At 41.1% G+C, this 16,652-nt stretch overlaps 1 protein-coding gene across 8 annotated transcripts in view; it reads left to right on the top strand.

The window, feature by feature from the left end:
• The first annotated feature begins 948 nt into the window (after positions 1-948).
• TCF7 (transcription factor 7) overlaps positions 949-16,652 on the top strand; it is a 120,416-nt gene continuing 104,712 nt past the window's right edge. For all 8 annotated transcript variants that reach the window (XM_054036769.1, XM_054036768.1, XM_054036776.1 and 5 more), the window contains exons 1-3: positions 949-1,147; positions 1,295-1,361; positions 2,054-2,160. In XM_054036769.1, coding sequence (XP_053892744.1) covers positions 950-1,147; positions 1,295-1,361; positions 2,054-2,160 — 372 coding nt within the window. In that variant the 5' untranslated portion in view covers position 949. The remainder of the gene's footprint in view (positions 1,148-1,294; positions 1,362-2,053; positions 2,161-16,652) is intronic.

Below are 16,652 nucleotides of genomic sequence, written 5' to 3'. Positions count from 1 at the left end.
CCTCGAGGTTTGCACGTTGCCTCGGCCCTGGGCGCGCGGGCAGAGAACCGACGACGCACGGGCTCGGTCAGAGCTAAAGAAATAAATAAAAATCAATCCCCACAGCAAAACGTCTGGGCTGGGCCCGATCCTGCTTCCCCGGAGTAAGTCAGGGGCGTCTCCCATTGACTCCAGCAGCGGGTCCCCGGGCAGCCACACGCCCCAGCGAGGTGGGTAGCGCCAGGGCCGGCTCGGGGAGGGGCTGAAATTTAACATTGCAGCAACTGGTGCCTGGTTAGTCCAACAATAACATTAAAATCTCGCTGGGGAAACCCCCCCCCGGGGAGACCTCCCCGAGCCCAGCGCGGGCCCCGCACAGGCGCTGGGGCCGAGACGGGCTGTGCCCCCGGGGCGCCTGGCGGCTCTGCGGTGGGGCATGTAGCGGTGCCCAGGCTCGCTCCAGCTCGCTCCGCGGGGACGCGCCTGGGCGTGCAGCGAGCGAGCGCGGGCCCTTTAAGACAGGCGCGCGGGGCTGTGTGTGTGCGCGCGCGCGAGAGAGAGAGCTATCCAACCCCTCCCCTGCGCTGTCAATCAGCCGGCGGCTGCTTTGATGTCTCCAGCCCTTGGCTGCTGGAGCTCCTCCGTCTCGCTCGCACACACCGCTCGGCGCCGGGCGCTCCAGAGCCGTGTCTCTCCCGGCCAGAGCCTCGGGCTTGCACCACCCCAGGCTGCTACTTCGCTGAACTTTCCGGGGGCTGGGGGGGCGGGGAGGGGGGGTGCTGCTGGCCCCAGGATCTCGCTGCTGCTGCTGCTTCATCCTCCTCCAGGCTGCAGCATTGCAACCCCCCTGCCCCCGCCCCTTCCCCCCCAAAAAGGGTTTGATCTTCGGGGGGTGGGGGGAGAGCGGCTGCAGCCGGCGAAGTTCCCGTGTGGCTCGGAAGGGGCGAGGCGGGGACGGGGGGTGGGGACCATGCCCCAGCTCAGCAGCGGCGGAGGGGATGACCTGGGGGCCAATGACGAGATGATCGCCTTTAAGGACGAAGGGGAGCAAGAGGAGAAGATCCAGGAAAACGCCTTCACCGAGCGCGATCTGGCCGACCTCAAATCCTCGCTGGTGAACGAGTCGGAGAGCAACAGTAGCCCCGCTGCCGCGGCGGCCGATCCGGAGGTGAGAGCCCGCGGCCAGCCCCCAGCCCGCACAAAGGGCTTTGCCTCCTTCCAGCCGATTTCTTTCTGGTTTATTGCAATGAATAAAACTTTCTCCCCCCCCCCCCCCGGCCCCTGCTGTGCTTTTCTCTCCCTCCCTCCCCCACAGGCGATCAGGCGTGTGCAAGATCCACAAAGGGTTTATCAGGAGAAACTCCCGGATCACATGGAAGATGGTTAGTTTCATAAACCATTCATTTCTCCTGCCCTTCCTCTTTCTGTGCACCCCCCTCCCCAACCACTTGGGTGATGCGCTGAGTCCTGGGGGGGGGGGGAGAGAGAAGAGAAACTTCGGTTTCTTTCTATAAATCAGAGCAGACAAAAAAAAAACAATCAGGGAGGAACTTTGATTCGCCAGATGAAGAAGCCCTTGCGTGCTTGATACATTGGATTGCCACAACACAAGGGGGTTTAGTCACTCCCTTGACATTTAATGTGTAAACAATCCTCCCCTTTCTCACAGTGTCTGAAATATTATTGATCTGCTCATCTCTTGGTGGGGTTCTGGGAGGCAAGTTTTGCAAAGCGGCGGTGATGCAGGGTGGATGGTCCAGGAATACTGCTGCTGTGTGAAGTGTGCTTCACCCGAAAGGGGAAACGGCTTGAGCGCGAGCTTTTATTTTGCTTTGTTACTAAAGCCAAGTCAGAGCTGTTGATGGGGGTGGGCTAGTCCCACAGATAGAAAATACAGTCCGTTTATAAGTCCTAAGGGCAAACCATGCACATGAAATAATTCTACTAGTGGAGAAGGCACCAAAAATATATAGGATGCACGGCATGTTCTGTTTGCAAACTACAAGCACCTCGCACAGGCAGAGGAATGACCTGTTGCAGGGCAAGTCCTAATGAAGTACTTTAATTTTAACAGGTATAAAGCATCAGGACACGGGGATGTACAAAGGATCTGCTTATTCTGGCTACCCTTTTCTAATGCTCTCAGACCCTTATCTGCCAAATGGATCTATGTCACCTTTGGTGAGTTCATCATGTTTTCGAGAAGTTTTTAACCTTTCACAGTTGAAGTATGTTGCTGTCTGCCGTGCAATCACTTGATGCCAGTGTTTTTAACTGACATGATGTAGCATTGTTTCTAAAATGCCTAGGACGGGGGCCTAAAGAAATGACAGGAAAAAGATCAGAGAGGATAAATGATGCTCGGCCGTAGGACAGTGGTGTAGTTCTGAATTATCCAGAGCGGTTTCTTTTCAGATCACCTCAGCTTCTAGTTTCATCTCCAGTGTTTCAACAAAAAGAGTTACCTCCAGAATGCCCCCTTCATTTTTGCTTAAATATTAGATGATAATTTGTGATGTACGTGTTTAAGGATCTAGTCCCTAGATCAACTTCCCCTTGTAAAATGGCTTGCTTTGCACTCCCCCCCTCCCCATGAAAGGGTTCAGTGGTGGATGATCTCCATACTGATGTACATTTTACCATATTTAATTAATTGTAGTTGGTCCTACACAAAGGTCTAATGTGACTAGTAGGCAATGTTTGTTCCAATCTTTATTTTACAGAAGTTTTGCAAAGAAATATCAAGTAAGTTCTAGTAATTAGATACACTTCAGTACTTACAGTAAGTTGTGCTAAATGAATTCTTTGATATAGTGTGCTATTTAGGGAGGGGTTTTAGCAGAAAATCCCTATCCGTAGCCATCTCTAGCAGAGTTTCCAACAGAAATTGCAACTAACAAACACAAAGGGCAAATTCTGCCGTCCTTAGCATTGCTGTAAATCTGGAATAATTGCATGGGTTTCAACCATTATTCTGGACGTGGAGGAGTTGTGTAAATGAGAACAGAATATGGTTGTCATCTTTAGTTTTGTTCTTACTGCTACAAGATTTTGAAGAATACATTTTGACCTCCTTAATGTAAACCTGAGGTTTACTGAAATTCTACTAAGCACTGGAAAAGTAAGAATACAAAAACTGCTTGCACAGGGTAGTGGTGGTGGCTAGTTATTTTTTAAATCTACTTGTGTCTGTAGTGCAGTTACACTTTACCGGGCAGATCTTCAGCTGGTGGAGTTGTAATTCCACCAAAGTCAGCATACAGCAGCTGACGACCTGCCTCTATGTTTTTATAATTTTCTTCATTGTACAAAAATAAATGATACATTTGCCAGGCAGTGCCAATATGGAGCATTGTATATGCATCTCGTCGCTTGCTTCCTATCCCCCTACCCATTACTCCAGGTTCCTGTTAATCCTCTCATTTCTCTAACAGATAATGCTCTTCTTTCACTATCACATTTTGAAGCGTGATACTAAAGCTGTTTTTTACAATGGCATTAATTTGTGCTCCCTGGTGCAGAACTTGGATGAGCTGTCACTTGTGTTGGCACAGGAGCTATTCAGATGCTTCAGAAGTCTGTGAATATTTATATCAATCTTAACCCTTTGCAGATCTTATTCTATTGGTTAAAACTGTGGCAGCCTATTTATTAGCAGTGTGGTTAAGAAATACGCTTTTGGTTAGTGAACCAGTTAAGGAACCTCCCACCACCGCTAATGTAAAAAAGTACAGGTTTACAGTTGGAGGAAGACAGAGTAAAACAAACAGTACAGAAATCAAGAGAGTGAAAAATGACAAGCTGAGCGGGCATGATTCAAAGCCCATTACAATCAATGGAAATCTTTTAAATCAAGCCATACAGATTGTGCAATGCCTTAAGTTTGGTGGATCGAAATGGTGATTTAATTTTCTATCTCAAAATCTGCAATCTATTTAAGAAGTATGGGAAGAGTTCTTCCTTAAGTCAAAGAGCAGTTGCTAGTCTTCCTTTAAGTGTAAAGAAGGTGCAATACGTATAATACAAAATACGTATACAAAAGTTAACCTAGTAAGTACTTTTACTACTATATTTGTGGTTATATTAATACTGTCCATGTTCTATAAGAAGTAGGTCTTGATCTGATGGTTATTCCCACTGACTGTGTGATCAGTATTATACTGAAGATTTGGGATACTATACTTGTCCTCAAAGAAAAATATTGTGTTTTTAATTAAAATTCTGGCAGGTTAAGGAAATGGAGTTTGTTTTCTTTTAATGTGTGAAGAATGGGGTTGTACATCACTATAGTGCATCTACTTGGTAGTGAAGTGCTTTCTCTAGCTGGGGTTTCCTGTGAACATTTGTAGGTGGCTGGGATGAATTTTGTAATCTTCCCCGCCCTCTCCCCTGCCCCCCCCCCCCCGAAAAGAGAGAATGAGCCAGGCAATGCTTTTTCAAACCATCAGAGGTTTTTTTCATTAAACCATTGAAAAAAATATACCTCAGGCATATCAAAGATCCTGGAAAGATCCAAGAGCATTCAGAATTAAGGCTGAAAGTTGAACTCCCGCACTGTAGTGTGTTATAAAATTACATATTGTCTGGAGATTCCTGCTTTACTTAGACATGGTGTTGTGAATTAAGGCTGGAGTTAGTTTGGAGTGTCTCTACTTTTGTGAACAAGTCACAACTTTAGCATAACTGTGGTAACGTTAATTTTTTAAAATTTATTTTCACACTAGCCCCAGTTGTGTTTCAGTTTCCTTTAGGGCTCAGTCGTAGTTTGCTAACTGAAGTAATAGACAGGAGTGCTTGAATTGATTTCTTGTTAAGACTTCATATAGCATAGTAGGTTTCATATATACATATACATTTTATTGAAATGCACCCAATCCTGATTTTTATGTGCATCTGTGCCTTTCTTGAACCATGAATTAGAAGTGACTTGGTGCTTGAGTTCACCATCAGTAGAATGCTCCGGTTGATGGGTTTTGCTCTCACTTTACAGCGAGATGGTGGCTAAAGGCCATAGGTGCTGGAACTAGGGATGCTGCCACACTCTCTGGTTTGAAGTAATTTCCATCATATATTGGGTTTACAGTTTGGTTCAATGGCTCTCAGCACCCCCATTATACAAATTGCTCCAGCACCCCTGCTAAAGACCTCATTTTAGCGCCCTGTGGTCAGCTATTTGGCACTCTGGCCAAATTCAGGTTGCCCATGCAATAGACCGACAGGGCTCTTCTAATGTGATTATGATCAATCATATTGATACCTGTTTGAGCATGCTGTGCACAGATTGTGGATGTATTAGGTCACAAGGTGTTCTGGACTAGCATTGTCAATATTGGTGCTGCATATGTGTATCCAGGGACTAATCCCGCACTCCATCCTCTGAGAAAACTCTAGCTTTTCCCAGAACAGAAGGTGTAGACTCTGTCAGTTACAAATCTGCATGAAACTTCCAATGAATGAATATGAATGTGTTCAGAAAGTATTTTTTCCAAATGAAACATCAAATCAAAAAAGTATATCCTTTTTTTAAATGGTACAAATGACTTTTAAAGCGAATTAAGGTGCGTCCTTAGTAGTTACATCTGTCTTTTAGGTAGTTACAAACAGTAGAGGTCAAACATGTTAAAACTTTGCTCAGATTAAAATCTTCTTCTTGCTCTGGTTGTATAATTGAGTTTAGGCCTGAGGGAGTTTTCTGAACATTGTTACATCTTGTAGCGCATGGTAGTTAAAGGTTTTCAGAAGCACTGATAAGTTTCCTGCATTTTGTATATGGGAATATAAAATAAGGAAATTAACTGTGTGGTAGTGGAAGTGCGTAGGGGCCAACCTTGCACTTCTAAAGTCAGTGACAGAATTCCCAGTGACTTTAACTGGGCAGGATCAGACCATCTACTCCTGGGGCCAAATTTTGCCTTCCTTTTCCATGCAACACAGTTGGATTTGGTGGGCTTGTAAGGTAATTTAGGGAATAATTAATGCTTTTCAAATACAAGGCTAAGACTCTGGAGTGGCTTTCCCATTCTTTGGACTCCAGCAAACTGAGGCTTCAGTGTCCCCAGTTATTTGGAAAACAAACACCCTACAGAATCTCTTTACAAGTACTTAAGAATAGATCTTCAAACCAAAGCTCAAATTGGAAGGGGGAAAGTAGAAGTACTATCCTAAGCTTCACCCATTTGAGATACCACAGTGAGATGCCATTGACAGAAGATTGCATGGATTTTCAAAATCGAATACCCTGTAACTCTGTGGGGCTCCTCAGATTTGGTTCTTTCTCAGTGGAGTTTGGATACAACCTTGGGCAAGGCTGGATTAAGGCATAGCCACACAAGGCATATGCCTATAGCCCCAGTTCTCAGGAGTCATGTGATCATATCAGAATCTGTTTGAGCTAAAAGAGAATCTCCATTAGCTGTTAGCAGTATGACATCTATGGCACACGGCGAACCAGTTCAGTTTCCATTCAGTAGAAGGCAGTGCTACACAAACTCTAACCGCTTCCTTAGAATACATTAGCATGTACTTAATATAAAAAAGAAGTCCATCCTCCTTAAAGCAAACAAGACATACTAAAGAACCTCCCCAGAATTATCCTCTATAGCCCATTTCACCTGGGAGGAGTCCAGAGTTTTCTAGACAAGCCAGTCAGTTTTGTGTCTCCTCCATTACTAGTACAAGATAGGGCTAAATTCTATTTTAGTGCCTTTCCTTCAGAGATGCAAAGTTGCCTTCTCAGTGTCTGAAAATCGTATCCTGTTCCTGGCAAGTTCCCTCCACTTGCTGTGCCAAAGTATCACATCGCAAAATATTGATCCCTAACTCTCCAGAATATGAACAGAAAAGAAGTATTACAAGAAGTGGCCAACAAATAATGTGTAAATGTAGTTCAGTGAGCTACTCAAATATACTTTAAATCTGGAACTTTCGGTTCACATTCCCATTGGTGCAAATATTGTAATGGTTTGAGATTTAAAAAATGTTAGGGGCAGATTCTGGGCCTATTGCAATCAATGGCAAAACTCTTCTTGGGTTCAGTGTAATCATAATGTGTCACTATCTATCTCTTTAGATGCTCAGGGCCATATAAATACCTGATTAGATAGATTGGCTCAGACTAGCAGCTGCAAAGGAAAAGTAGCTCTGTGCCTTACCACTAGTGCCTGCTGCTGAGTGAAATCGGTGGTGCCATCATGATTTCAATCAGTTTCTCTTGACGGTAGGTGCCACACTATTGGGCACTAGTGGGACAGTGTTCTTCCCCTGCAGATGCCAACACCAGTTATCCTGCTTCTGTCATTTGAAGGGAAAGGCGATAGTTGAGCAACTCCCTGGCCAAGGGACATCCGAGCAGGCCGGCAGATGACTATTTTGCTCTCCCCTGACCAAACAACATCTTCTAGCTCTTCACCTTGCTTGAGATCAGATGAGGGTGAAAATAGTTCTTTATATTCAAAGTGAAATGTTGGATGGTCGAATGTATCAAGAGACAGAGATTCCAAAGTATTCTATTTACGTTTGGTTCAGCTGTGGTCATATTCTGAGGAAAATTTAATTTCTGGGGATTCATATTGTACCACCATATTGTATTTGAAGCAGTGCTTGAAATAATTGAACTGTTTGAAATAAATTAGAGAGTTCTGCATAAGAAGCAATGACAAGGTATTGCCCTTTGTCCCCCTGGTAATAAAACTTTCTTTTAAAAAAATTTTGACTGAAAAAAATTGAAGAAAAATCTCACATACAAAAACTTATTTGTTTCTATAACTCTCTTTGCTTGTGAATAGCTGTATACAGATGTTTAAAGGGTGTAGTATATGTATCCTCCCACAACAATTCCTTAATAGGATACCTTGTCATTTGTTGCATCAATCATGAACATAGTTTACTGGTATTTAGTTGTAATTATGTTAATTTTGACATGTGTTAAAGTCACCACCCATGCAGGTTGGATTATAGTTGTTGCTGTTTGTTAAAGTGTTACCAAATCAGATGTGTGAATATTTTAAAAACAAGAACAAACCTAAACCAAAATTCACAAGGCTCATCCATGTTAATGATTAATGTCCTGGAAACTTTCGCTTTGAAGAACAAAGTGATTTTTAGGTTTCAGGGATACAATGTGTCTGAAACAAGGGAACATACTTGTTCAGCCTAATACTCACCACTTAGCTCTTTGCAAATTGATATTAAAAAATAAAATCTTTAACACAGTATTGCTCCAAGCTCAAGACTAACACATTTCTGCCTGCAGTCAATTTTTTGCAGTCAACTTACAGACACTATTAAACTTCTGTGTTCACATAAAAAGCCTCAGTGCAAAGTTGCTGGCAGAATGCTTCTCTTGTTTACCTGTACATGTAACCATGTATGTGACTAAACATGCAAACACATTAACACGTCTGTATGGCTGACTATATTTACTATTTTCATAGTGTATCTATGCTGGGCCAGATTTTAATAATAGATATATGAGCAGCTTGTATCCCTGTGTATCTTAGAAAATCTGCTAGTATAGCAGATCGTTCAAGGTGCGGTTATGTGCATTGCACACCTAAGATTAAAGTCTGATCCTTACTGTCTATGTATAAAGATGTCAGATTACAGTTGTACACTGACACATACCAGCTGTTTTTAAGGAAGTATCTATCACTCATGCTTATTTCACCTATACAGTTCTGTCTGGTTACATTTGCACTGTAAGTATTACAGTGACCCCACATTTAAAGTTCCTTTAGTGCAATTTAGCATTTCACTTTCAGTGATTCACTTGTGGCCTTAGAGAAAATAAAGGAAATTCATAATCCAACGTCCCCTACCTCTGCTCATATAGAATTTAAATGAATGATGTGAGTATTTTTGTAGGGAGATGAATGATATTTTCTTGGATAGAGTGGGTTTGTGAGAGTTGTAATAAAGTCTGTGCATCTGCCATTCAGTCAAGACTTCTGCCTTGGGTATGAGTCCAGATGGAAAGGGTTTCATGCATTCATTGTTGCTTTGATTCTGCCATGGGCCACTTCCGCTGTAGTGCTGGCCATCCACAAAGTACTTTGCTGTAGTGGTTCCGGAGGTACTGTATTTCCACCACCAGAACTGCAACTTCCCTCTCACTTACTACCTTGAATCAGTGATGCATGACTGCTTAGAGTGACTCAACACCAGACAATACTCATTCCTTTATTCTCTGCTGCTATTCTTTAGCTTTTTATGCCTCTCTCACTGCAGCTTACTTCTTTATCTTGGTGCGTTTTCTTGGTACTGTCAGCATCTCTCAAAGAGTGCTCTATATTGTTGCCTCAATTTACCAGTGGTGGGTGGAGGTCACAAAGGCAGTAAAGTATGTACATGACTCTTGTCAGAGTCTTAAAGGAGTCACCATCCTAGGGGAAAGTTCTCAGCCTACACAATGTCCTGTGTTGCTGCTACAGTGGGATCTCATGAATATCCCCACGTGGGCTCTTTCATGCTGTCTACCTTCAAATAGTTCCTCAAGAAAAAAAAAAAAAAGCTATACCATGATATTTGCTTATTAATCTTCCAGGATCTGGAAGATGGAACAAAGGTTCAATAGGAGGACTTGATGACTCAGAGGACTTTTAACGGGCTACAGAGCTGTTGCTAATTCTGATCTAGCTGGATCATAGAGACCTAAGGACCATTACTATCTGATAGGCTACTGCACTAACTCCTCGCAGTTTGTCATCTCAGTCCAGTTCCTGATGGACTTGTGCCTGCATTATAAAAGCCACTGTTGATGTTGAGCTGACTGGTGACCCGTCCCAGCAGACAGCAAGTTCTGGATGATCTGGATAATGGAATGTCTTCTCACCCTGCTATGTTAGTGCTGAGGCACGCTTGGTGCCTCTTGCTGTCTGCATCAAAACTATTGTGTGCGTAAACTGAGGACTAAGCCGACCAGTTCAGTACATTTTATGAGTATTACCTGCTCCTACTTTGTTTTTGTAAAGGAAATTACAGCATCATATACTTTTGAGTCTTGAGGATCCAAAGGCCTTTTCTCAGTCACCTCTAAACTAAATTGGCCAAATATCTCTGACTGTGCATTGGTCTCTCCTCACCATGTGACGCATAATCACCCCAGAGACCCACTGTTTTCTGTCTGTTTGCATTTAGAGGTTTATGAATTAACACCATACTCCAAGCTACTGAGGGCCAAATTCTGCCACCATTACTCAAGCTGAGTAGTTTAATGGAAATCAGTGGGATTACTCAGAGTGAGATACTACTTAATGTGAGTAAGGATGACAGAAACTGGACCTAACTTAACTTGTAGATGTAAGTCATTGAGTGAGAAGGAAGCAGTTGACTGTCCAGGAAGGATAAGCCTTTGAACAGGCCCTTTGTGGTTCAGCTCTGAGCAATGGTACCTCTAGTTAGGAAGCCCATCTGCTTCTCTTTTCTCCACACCTGATATATGGAGTGTTTAGTTCAAGTCAGAAATAAAGTGAGTTACAGATATTCTTGGTGCATAATTTTTTTTAAATATAAACGTGATACATGTTGAACTATTAGAAAGTGTCAAAGGATAAAATGCATATAACATGATGATTCTAAAAGGAGATAGCTGCTGCATTGATAGGCTTTGCAGAATTCAATTTTTTTTTAAATAATTTCAACAGCTAATATCAGGTTTTTTTTATGCATTTATTTTTATCAATTTAAATTCACAGTTGTGGGAAATTATGAAGGGTGCCAGAATGGGGGTGCAGACAATTAATGACAGATGTTGAGATTCAGAAAGTTAAAGCTTTAATTGTTAAAACACAAATTGTCAACAGCACATGTCAAACTGTACAAATAAATATTTTTAAATCAAACTAACTTCTCAAGCAGCATTTTTTTTTTTTTTTGCCTATAACTAAATTTCAATCATCAGAGGAAATATTTTTCATCAGTTTGTAGGGGGTGGGTGGGGGAGAAATTGACGTTTTACTGACATTTACAGATAAAAATCTAATCCGTCAAAGCCTAGTTATTGTGATGAGTCATTTCATATGTATTGGTGAGTATTAAAAAAATTCTCTAGAGGATCTATGACTGACTGACTGCTGCAATTATTGACTAGAAGGCTTAATTAATCCTCTGTGATGATCTAGTATTATTGTTAATATGACATTGGTGTAAATGGTCACTCAGCAATGTTTCTAGGTATCTAATTATCTTGTGATTGTTTCTGGTCTTCTCTCTCCTTCCAAATCAGAGTTGTTTTCTAGTATTTCAGTGACATAGGAAAGGGGTCATGGTTGGAGTGTGCATCCATACTCTGGCAAGCTCCAGCTGACAAAATGGCCTCTTGGCGCCATTGGTACAAAGACTGTCAAACTGGCCAGAAGCTCAGGATTAAAGGGTCACTAAGATGGCTGACACCCCCAACCTCTGGTCCCGTGCTAAGCACAGCTCAGCTGCACCAAAGAATCTGGTCCATTTTGTTTTACTCGATCCCAAAATTAGTCTTCTCTTAAAAACTAACATGGGAGGTTTTAACTACAAACTAAAACTAGATATTTTAATCTAGAGCACTTTCCACATCCACTTAGAATAGTTTGAAGTCTGATCAAATGTTAGGCAAAAAACACTGAGTGTCTCTTTTGTTCTGCTGAGCCGTTTGAACTGTATACACAAAATACACATCTGTGTAAAAGAGCCACACAGTAATCATGGACTGACCAAATAAGTATATTTTTTAAAAACGTGATTCAAACCCTATGCTGTATGCTGAATTTATTTTCTCCTGTGGTTTATTCTTTGGAATGGCATATGTTAGTGGAAACAGAGATTCTTCTGGGATGTGACATACACAAAAAGGAAAACGTGAGAGGCTAGAATCACAAAATATTATTGACTCGGCAAAAGGGCAACAAAATGAGCATGTTTTTAAAATAATTGTTTAGTTGATGTTCTTCACGCAAGGTTCTTGAAATGAACCTGTGTTCTAACAGAAGAGTGGTCCTACAGATATTGTTTTCATGTTTGGGAGATAAAATCTCCTAAGCCTATCAAGTGAAAATTAGTTCCTGTTCTATGGCATGGAACGATTAATGATTTGGATCTCATAAAATATTGCATCCTGGAAATTACTAGCACATGCTTTTGTGTCATGTAAGTTGAAGGAGAAAAGAAGTCGTTTCCTGCTGAAAAATGTTCTCCATCCAACCTCTTTAATATGACTTTGCTGTTTAGATATTGGACCAAATTCTGCTCTTAGTTACACTGGCAGGCATAACCTCATTGACACTGGTATAATGGAGATCAAAATCTGGCCTTTGGACTGTGGTTTCATGCCATAACTTACAACAGGTGGCAATGTGGGCTTTGAAATCAGAACACTAAGTGGCAAGCAGATTTTCAGGTCCCTACTAACGTTTTCTGGGCTCATGAGTTGATTTGATGAAATGCCATGACAACCAATTTTGTCACTTATCACAAACAAATACTAACCCTAAATCTGAAGCAGAAGCAATAATATAAAGTAAGAAATGAAAAAAATTCTTAAATTTTCTCTGATATAAAGCAATTTGAGCAGGACTCTACACCATATGAAACACATTATAAATACTCTTGTAAAATCCACATCATTATACCACATGAAAAGCTGGGTCCTAAAAATAGCCATTCACAGAGGATGCTGGCTAGTAGTAATTTCGGCAATCATGAAATAGTTGCGTTGAAATCCACATGCATGCACACCCACAGAGTGCTCTGACTTGAATACACTTAGCAACGGGACATTATTGTCCCATAAATAGTCTTCCATCTATTGCCTTTTCTTTCTGCTTTTATTCCTGCTCCTCTGACTAGTTTTATCGAAAAAATGGGTAATCAGTAGAGATTTGCTTTCTCACAGGAAAACTCTTTCCTTGTCATCAATTTGACAGCCTCAATGCTTGAAAACATCAGCTGTTGTGTTCTCCTTTCACCATTCTTCTGAATTATTCCTCTCTTTTTTCCCCTCAATAGGGAAGTTCTTCTCACAGGCATTGTCAATATAATTTTCTTAAACAGTCATATTTTTCTTGTATGGTTTATTAAGTTTTCAGTTTGTCATAGACGCAAAGCATGTACTTGCCTGATATTTAGACGTGTGGCTGTCAAAACTTATATTCTTACCTAGTGCTCTAGGTTTAAGAACTGCCATGCCTAATCAGACCATGTTGTTTAGTATTCAGAGGAATGTGCAAGAAAGTCACCAGTAGGCAGTTATGGAATAACTTGTCCAAAAGGAAAGCTTCTTCTTAACCTCATCAGTTAGAGCTTGGCTTATGCCTTGAAGCCTGAGAATTTATAATCTCCAACCTTTGGAATTTGAGGGGCAGATCCTCAGCTAATATAAATTCTCATAGCTCCATGGAAAACAATAAGTTAGGTCAATTTACATTACAAGTTGAACTTCCCCCGTTTTTAAAAAAAATCCTCACTATTTTAAGGGTATTTCTTTTTTAAAAAAAGTTTGCAATGTAGGTGTTGATCTGTAATTTAATTTGTCTTTTGTAAGTAGAGATCTGGACCATGGATCCAAGAATCTTCACATTTTGAATGGGGGTGTTTTGAATGTGACTTAAGCCCATCCCTACCTTTAACTGTATGTCTCCTCTAAACCCACTGGAAACTATTTATTTCCCTAAAAGTTAGTTTGCTTATGGGATTGGGAGAAAAGCTTTGGAGATATCAAACAAAATAATAGGGTGTTCAAGAAAATAGCTGGCATGAAAACCATAGCTGGCATGAAAATAGCTGGCATTATATAGCTGGCATGAAAACCATTACGTCTGAAGTTTCATTAAAATCAGATGTAACTGTGGTTCTAATGGTATAGCAGACAAAGTCTTTAGGAAATATAAGTTTAAGGGATTCACGGTGGGAGTTTTATTCAGCTTTCAAATTGCGTTTTAACTTAAAGGGTAAATCTTGTCCCACGTCCAGCTTCAGAGTTCCTTTCCAGTGGTAACATTGTCTACAATTTTTATTCAAGCTGTTGAATTTTTACAGGCCTTCAGTAAGTTTGGAGAATCAAGTGCCATCAAATAACTGTTAGGTGTTGCTAATGTAGTTCCTTAAAAGACTCATGACCTGACTTCATGGCTGAGACCAAGGTCACATTTGGCAATATAAGTGTGTCTAGTTTTCCTGCCATTCCACTGGCCTGGTACAGGGAAACTTTGGGGGTTACTTATTATGAGCAGAACCCACTAAAGAATACATATTAGATTGGTGCTACGTTTGAATATTGGAAGTTCTTAGTGGCACTTGAATGCAAGAGTTAACGTAGAGACAATTTTACTCATGCATTTAAAAGAAAGATAGAGTTGCTCATTACATCAAATTACAGTTTTCAGAGTTTGGCGTTGATTGACATTATTGTGTAACTAGAAACATTGTAAACCTGCTTGCAAAGGTATGACTGTAATATATTTAAAATTACATTAGTTGTATTGCCATAGTGCCTAGAGGATCAGGTCCCTATAGTACTACAGACTGTATAAAAAATTGAGACATCATTATTTTTGGTAAGGATTTAAGTCCAGCCCACATATATGAATGAACACAATAGGTCTTGGCTAAACCTAATCTATGTTGCATAGTGGGAATTTAACTCATGATTTTCTGGTTTAAAAAACAAAAAAACCTAAACAACTTTGGCCTCTACTATTCCACTGCCTTATAGCTGACTCTCTCTCTCTTTTTGAAGGGACAAAGTAGGTGAAGTAATATCTTTAATTGGGCCAACTTCTGTTGGTTACAGAGACAAGCTTACACAGAGCTCTTCTTCAAGTCCTGAAGAAGAGCTCTGTATAAGCTTGAAAGCTTGCTTCTCTCACCAACAGAAGTTGGTCCAATTAAAGATAATTACTTCACCCATCTTGTCTCTTGAATATCCTGGGACCAATACAGCTACAACACCACTGCATTTCTCCTTTTTTAGACTTCCCGCCACTAGCAGGTGAGACCATTGCAAACTAATAAGCACTTGAGCAGTTTTAAACACATTCCACCTAACACAGGGGATTGCATTACACCCTTAGGGCCAACTGTCTCACAAATAAGACTTTGATCTTCACTTTTGTGACAGTTACTCTTTTGGCTACCATGATGAAGACAAATAGAGTAGAATGATTGTGCAACCTGCTCACCTCACACACAGGCTTAAAAAAATGAAATGAAGCAAACAGTAGAAATTGTTTGACACAGGATACTTGATGGGGAGGTGGCCACATATCTGGTATACAAGTTACAGTTGAACAAAGAGCTGAGATCCAGCCCCAGAGACTAACTTCTGTCATGTGACTGGAGGGAGGAAGTGAAGATCAGACTTTTACCAACACTTGTGTGTCACACTGTTATTATATGGTGTCAGAAGAAAGTGAAATCTCTGGTAAAATGGAGATAATTAAGGTGCCCAAATCCCTCAGCTGGAAGGAAACCTGGACAGAGCAGGTTGCACCATTTCCAATTTTTTAATGGAAGCAGTTGGTATTGCAAAGAAGTTGGAAAGGGTGGAATCCTCCACACTGCTGAAGAGGGAAGATCTACAATCCACTGGGAGCATGGAAAGGATGGCAAAACATTCAAAAGTGTCACCTGAAAACATTGCCAGGTGAGACCAATGATGATTACATTATAGGCCTGCATAATGAAGTTAAGTCACATGTTAGTCCATTTGTTCAAATACTAGAAACCAAATTGTTTGTGACTTAACTTATAATTCAGTCAAAACCCATGGTTATTGCCAAGTCAAGTCCAATTCTTGCAAAGAACTGTGGACGTTTGCAGGAATAGTGAAAACTGTTTCCCAGACTGTGGGAAAGGACAGAAGTGCATGTAAATAAAAAATATGTTCTAAGGGATTAAGGTAGCATACTAGGATAAACAATGAGACCAGATTTGGCTTCAGTAAGTGTGCAGGCAGAGGTGTCCAGCACAGAAGCTGGTGTCATTGATACAATGACTTTCAAAATGGTTGCTAGGTGTGTCGCTCTTGGCACAAGTTGGAAAAAAAATGCAAAAGCAAATACATGAACTGTGAATCCCAACCATGAAACACACTCAAAGGAGTTGTGCCTGCTTCCACCAGGCTGGATTTGACCCTCTGTGTATAGCATCTAGGTTCTAGTAAGGTGTTCATATTTATTTATTTGTAATTGAGTGATCTTATTAATGTAGGGCACCAGGCGCTTTGCCTGATAGGCACAACATGTAACTATCTAATGAATGTGCATTAGTACAGAAATTGTATATGGGATAATGGAGAATGTTCAAGTCATGTAAGTAGTGAAGGATGTTACCAAGATTTGTGGAAGAGAAATTGGATGGTCTTGTGAATAAAGCACAGGACTGGGAGTCAGAGAACCGGTGTCCTCTCCCAGCTCTGACATTAACTCCCTCTGTGAAATTTGGTCTTTACTTCTGTGCCGCAGTTTTCCTTGAGGTTTAATTATTCAGTGTTTTATAAGGTGTTTTGGAAGCACTGAAAGGAAAGCCATGTCAAATTTAAAAACAAATATCTTGTCCCAAACCCATTGTCAACCTACTAAGGTGATGGGCATTTTAGAAATACTCAGAACGGTTTTAAAAAAAAAAAAACCTACTGTTGCTTTCTACAGCATGTATTTCTGAATATTAAACAAATTGTAACTTCATAATCCTTCAGCAAGTTG

The sequence above is a fragment of the Malaclemys terrapin genome, chromosome 8 (genome assembly GCF_027887155.1).
Source record: "Malaclemys terrapin pileata isolate rMalTer1 chromosome 8, rMalTer1.hap1, whole genome shotgun sequence".
Lineage (NCBI taxonomy): Eukaryota > Metazoa > Chordata > Testudines > Emydidae > Malaclemys > Malaclemys terrapin.
The sequence above is the reverse complement of the archived record's forward strand: the minus strand, read 5'-3'. Positions and strand labels throughout refer to the sequence as shown.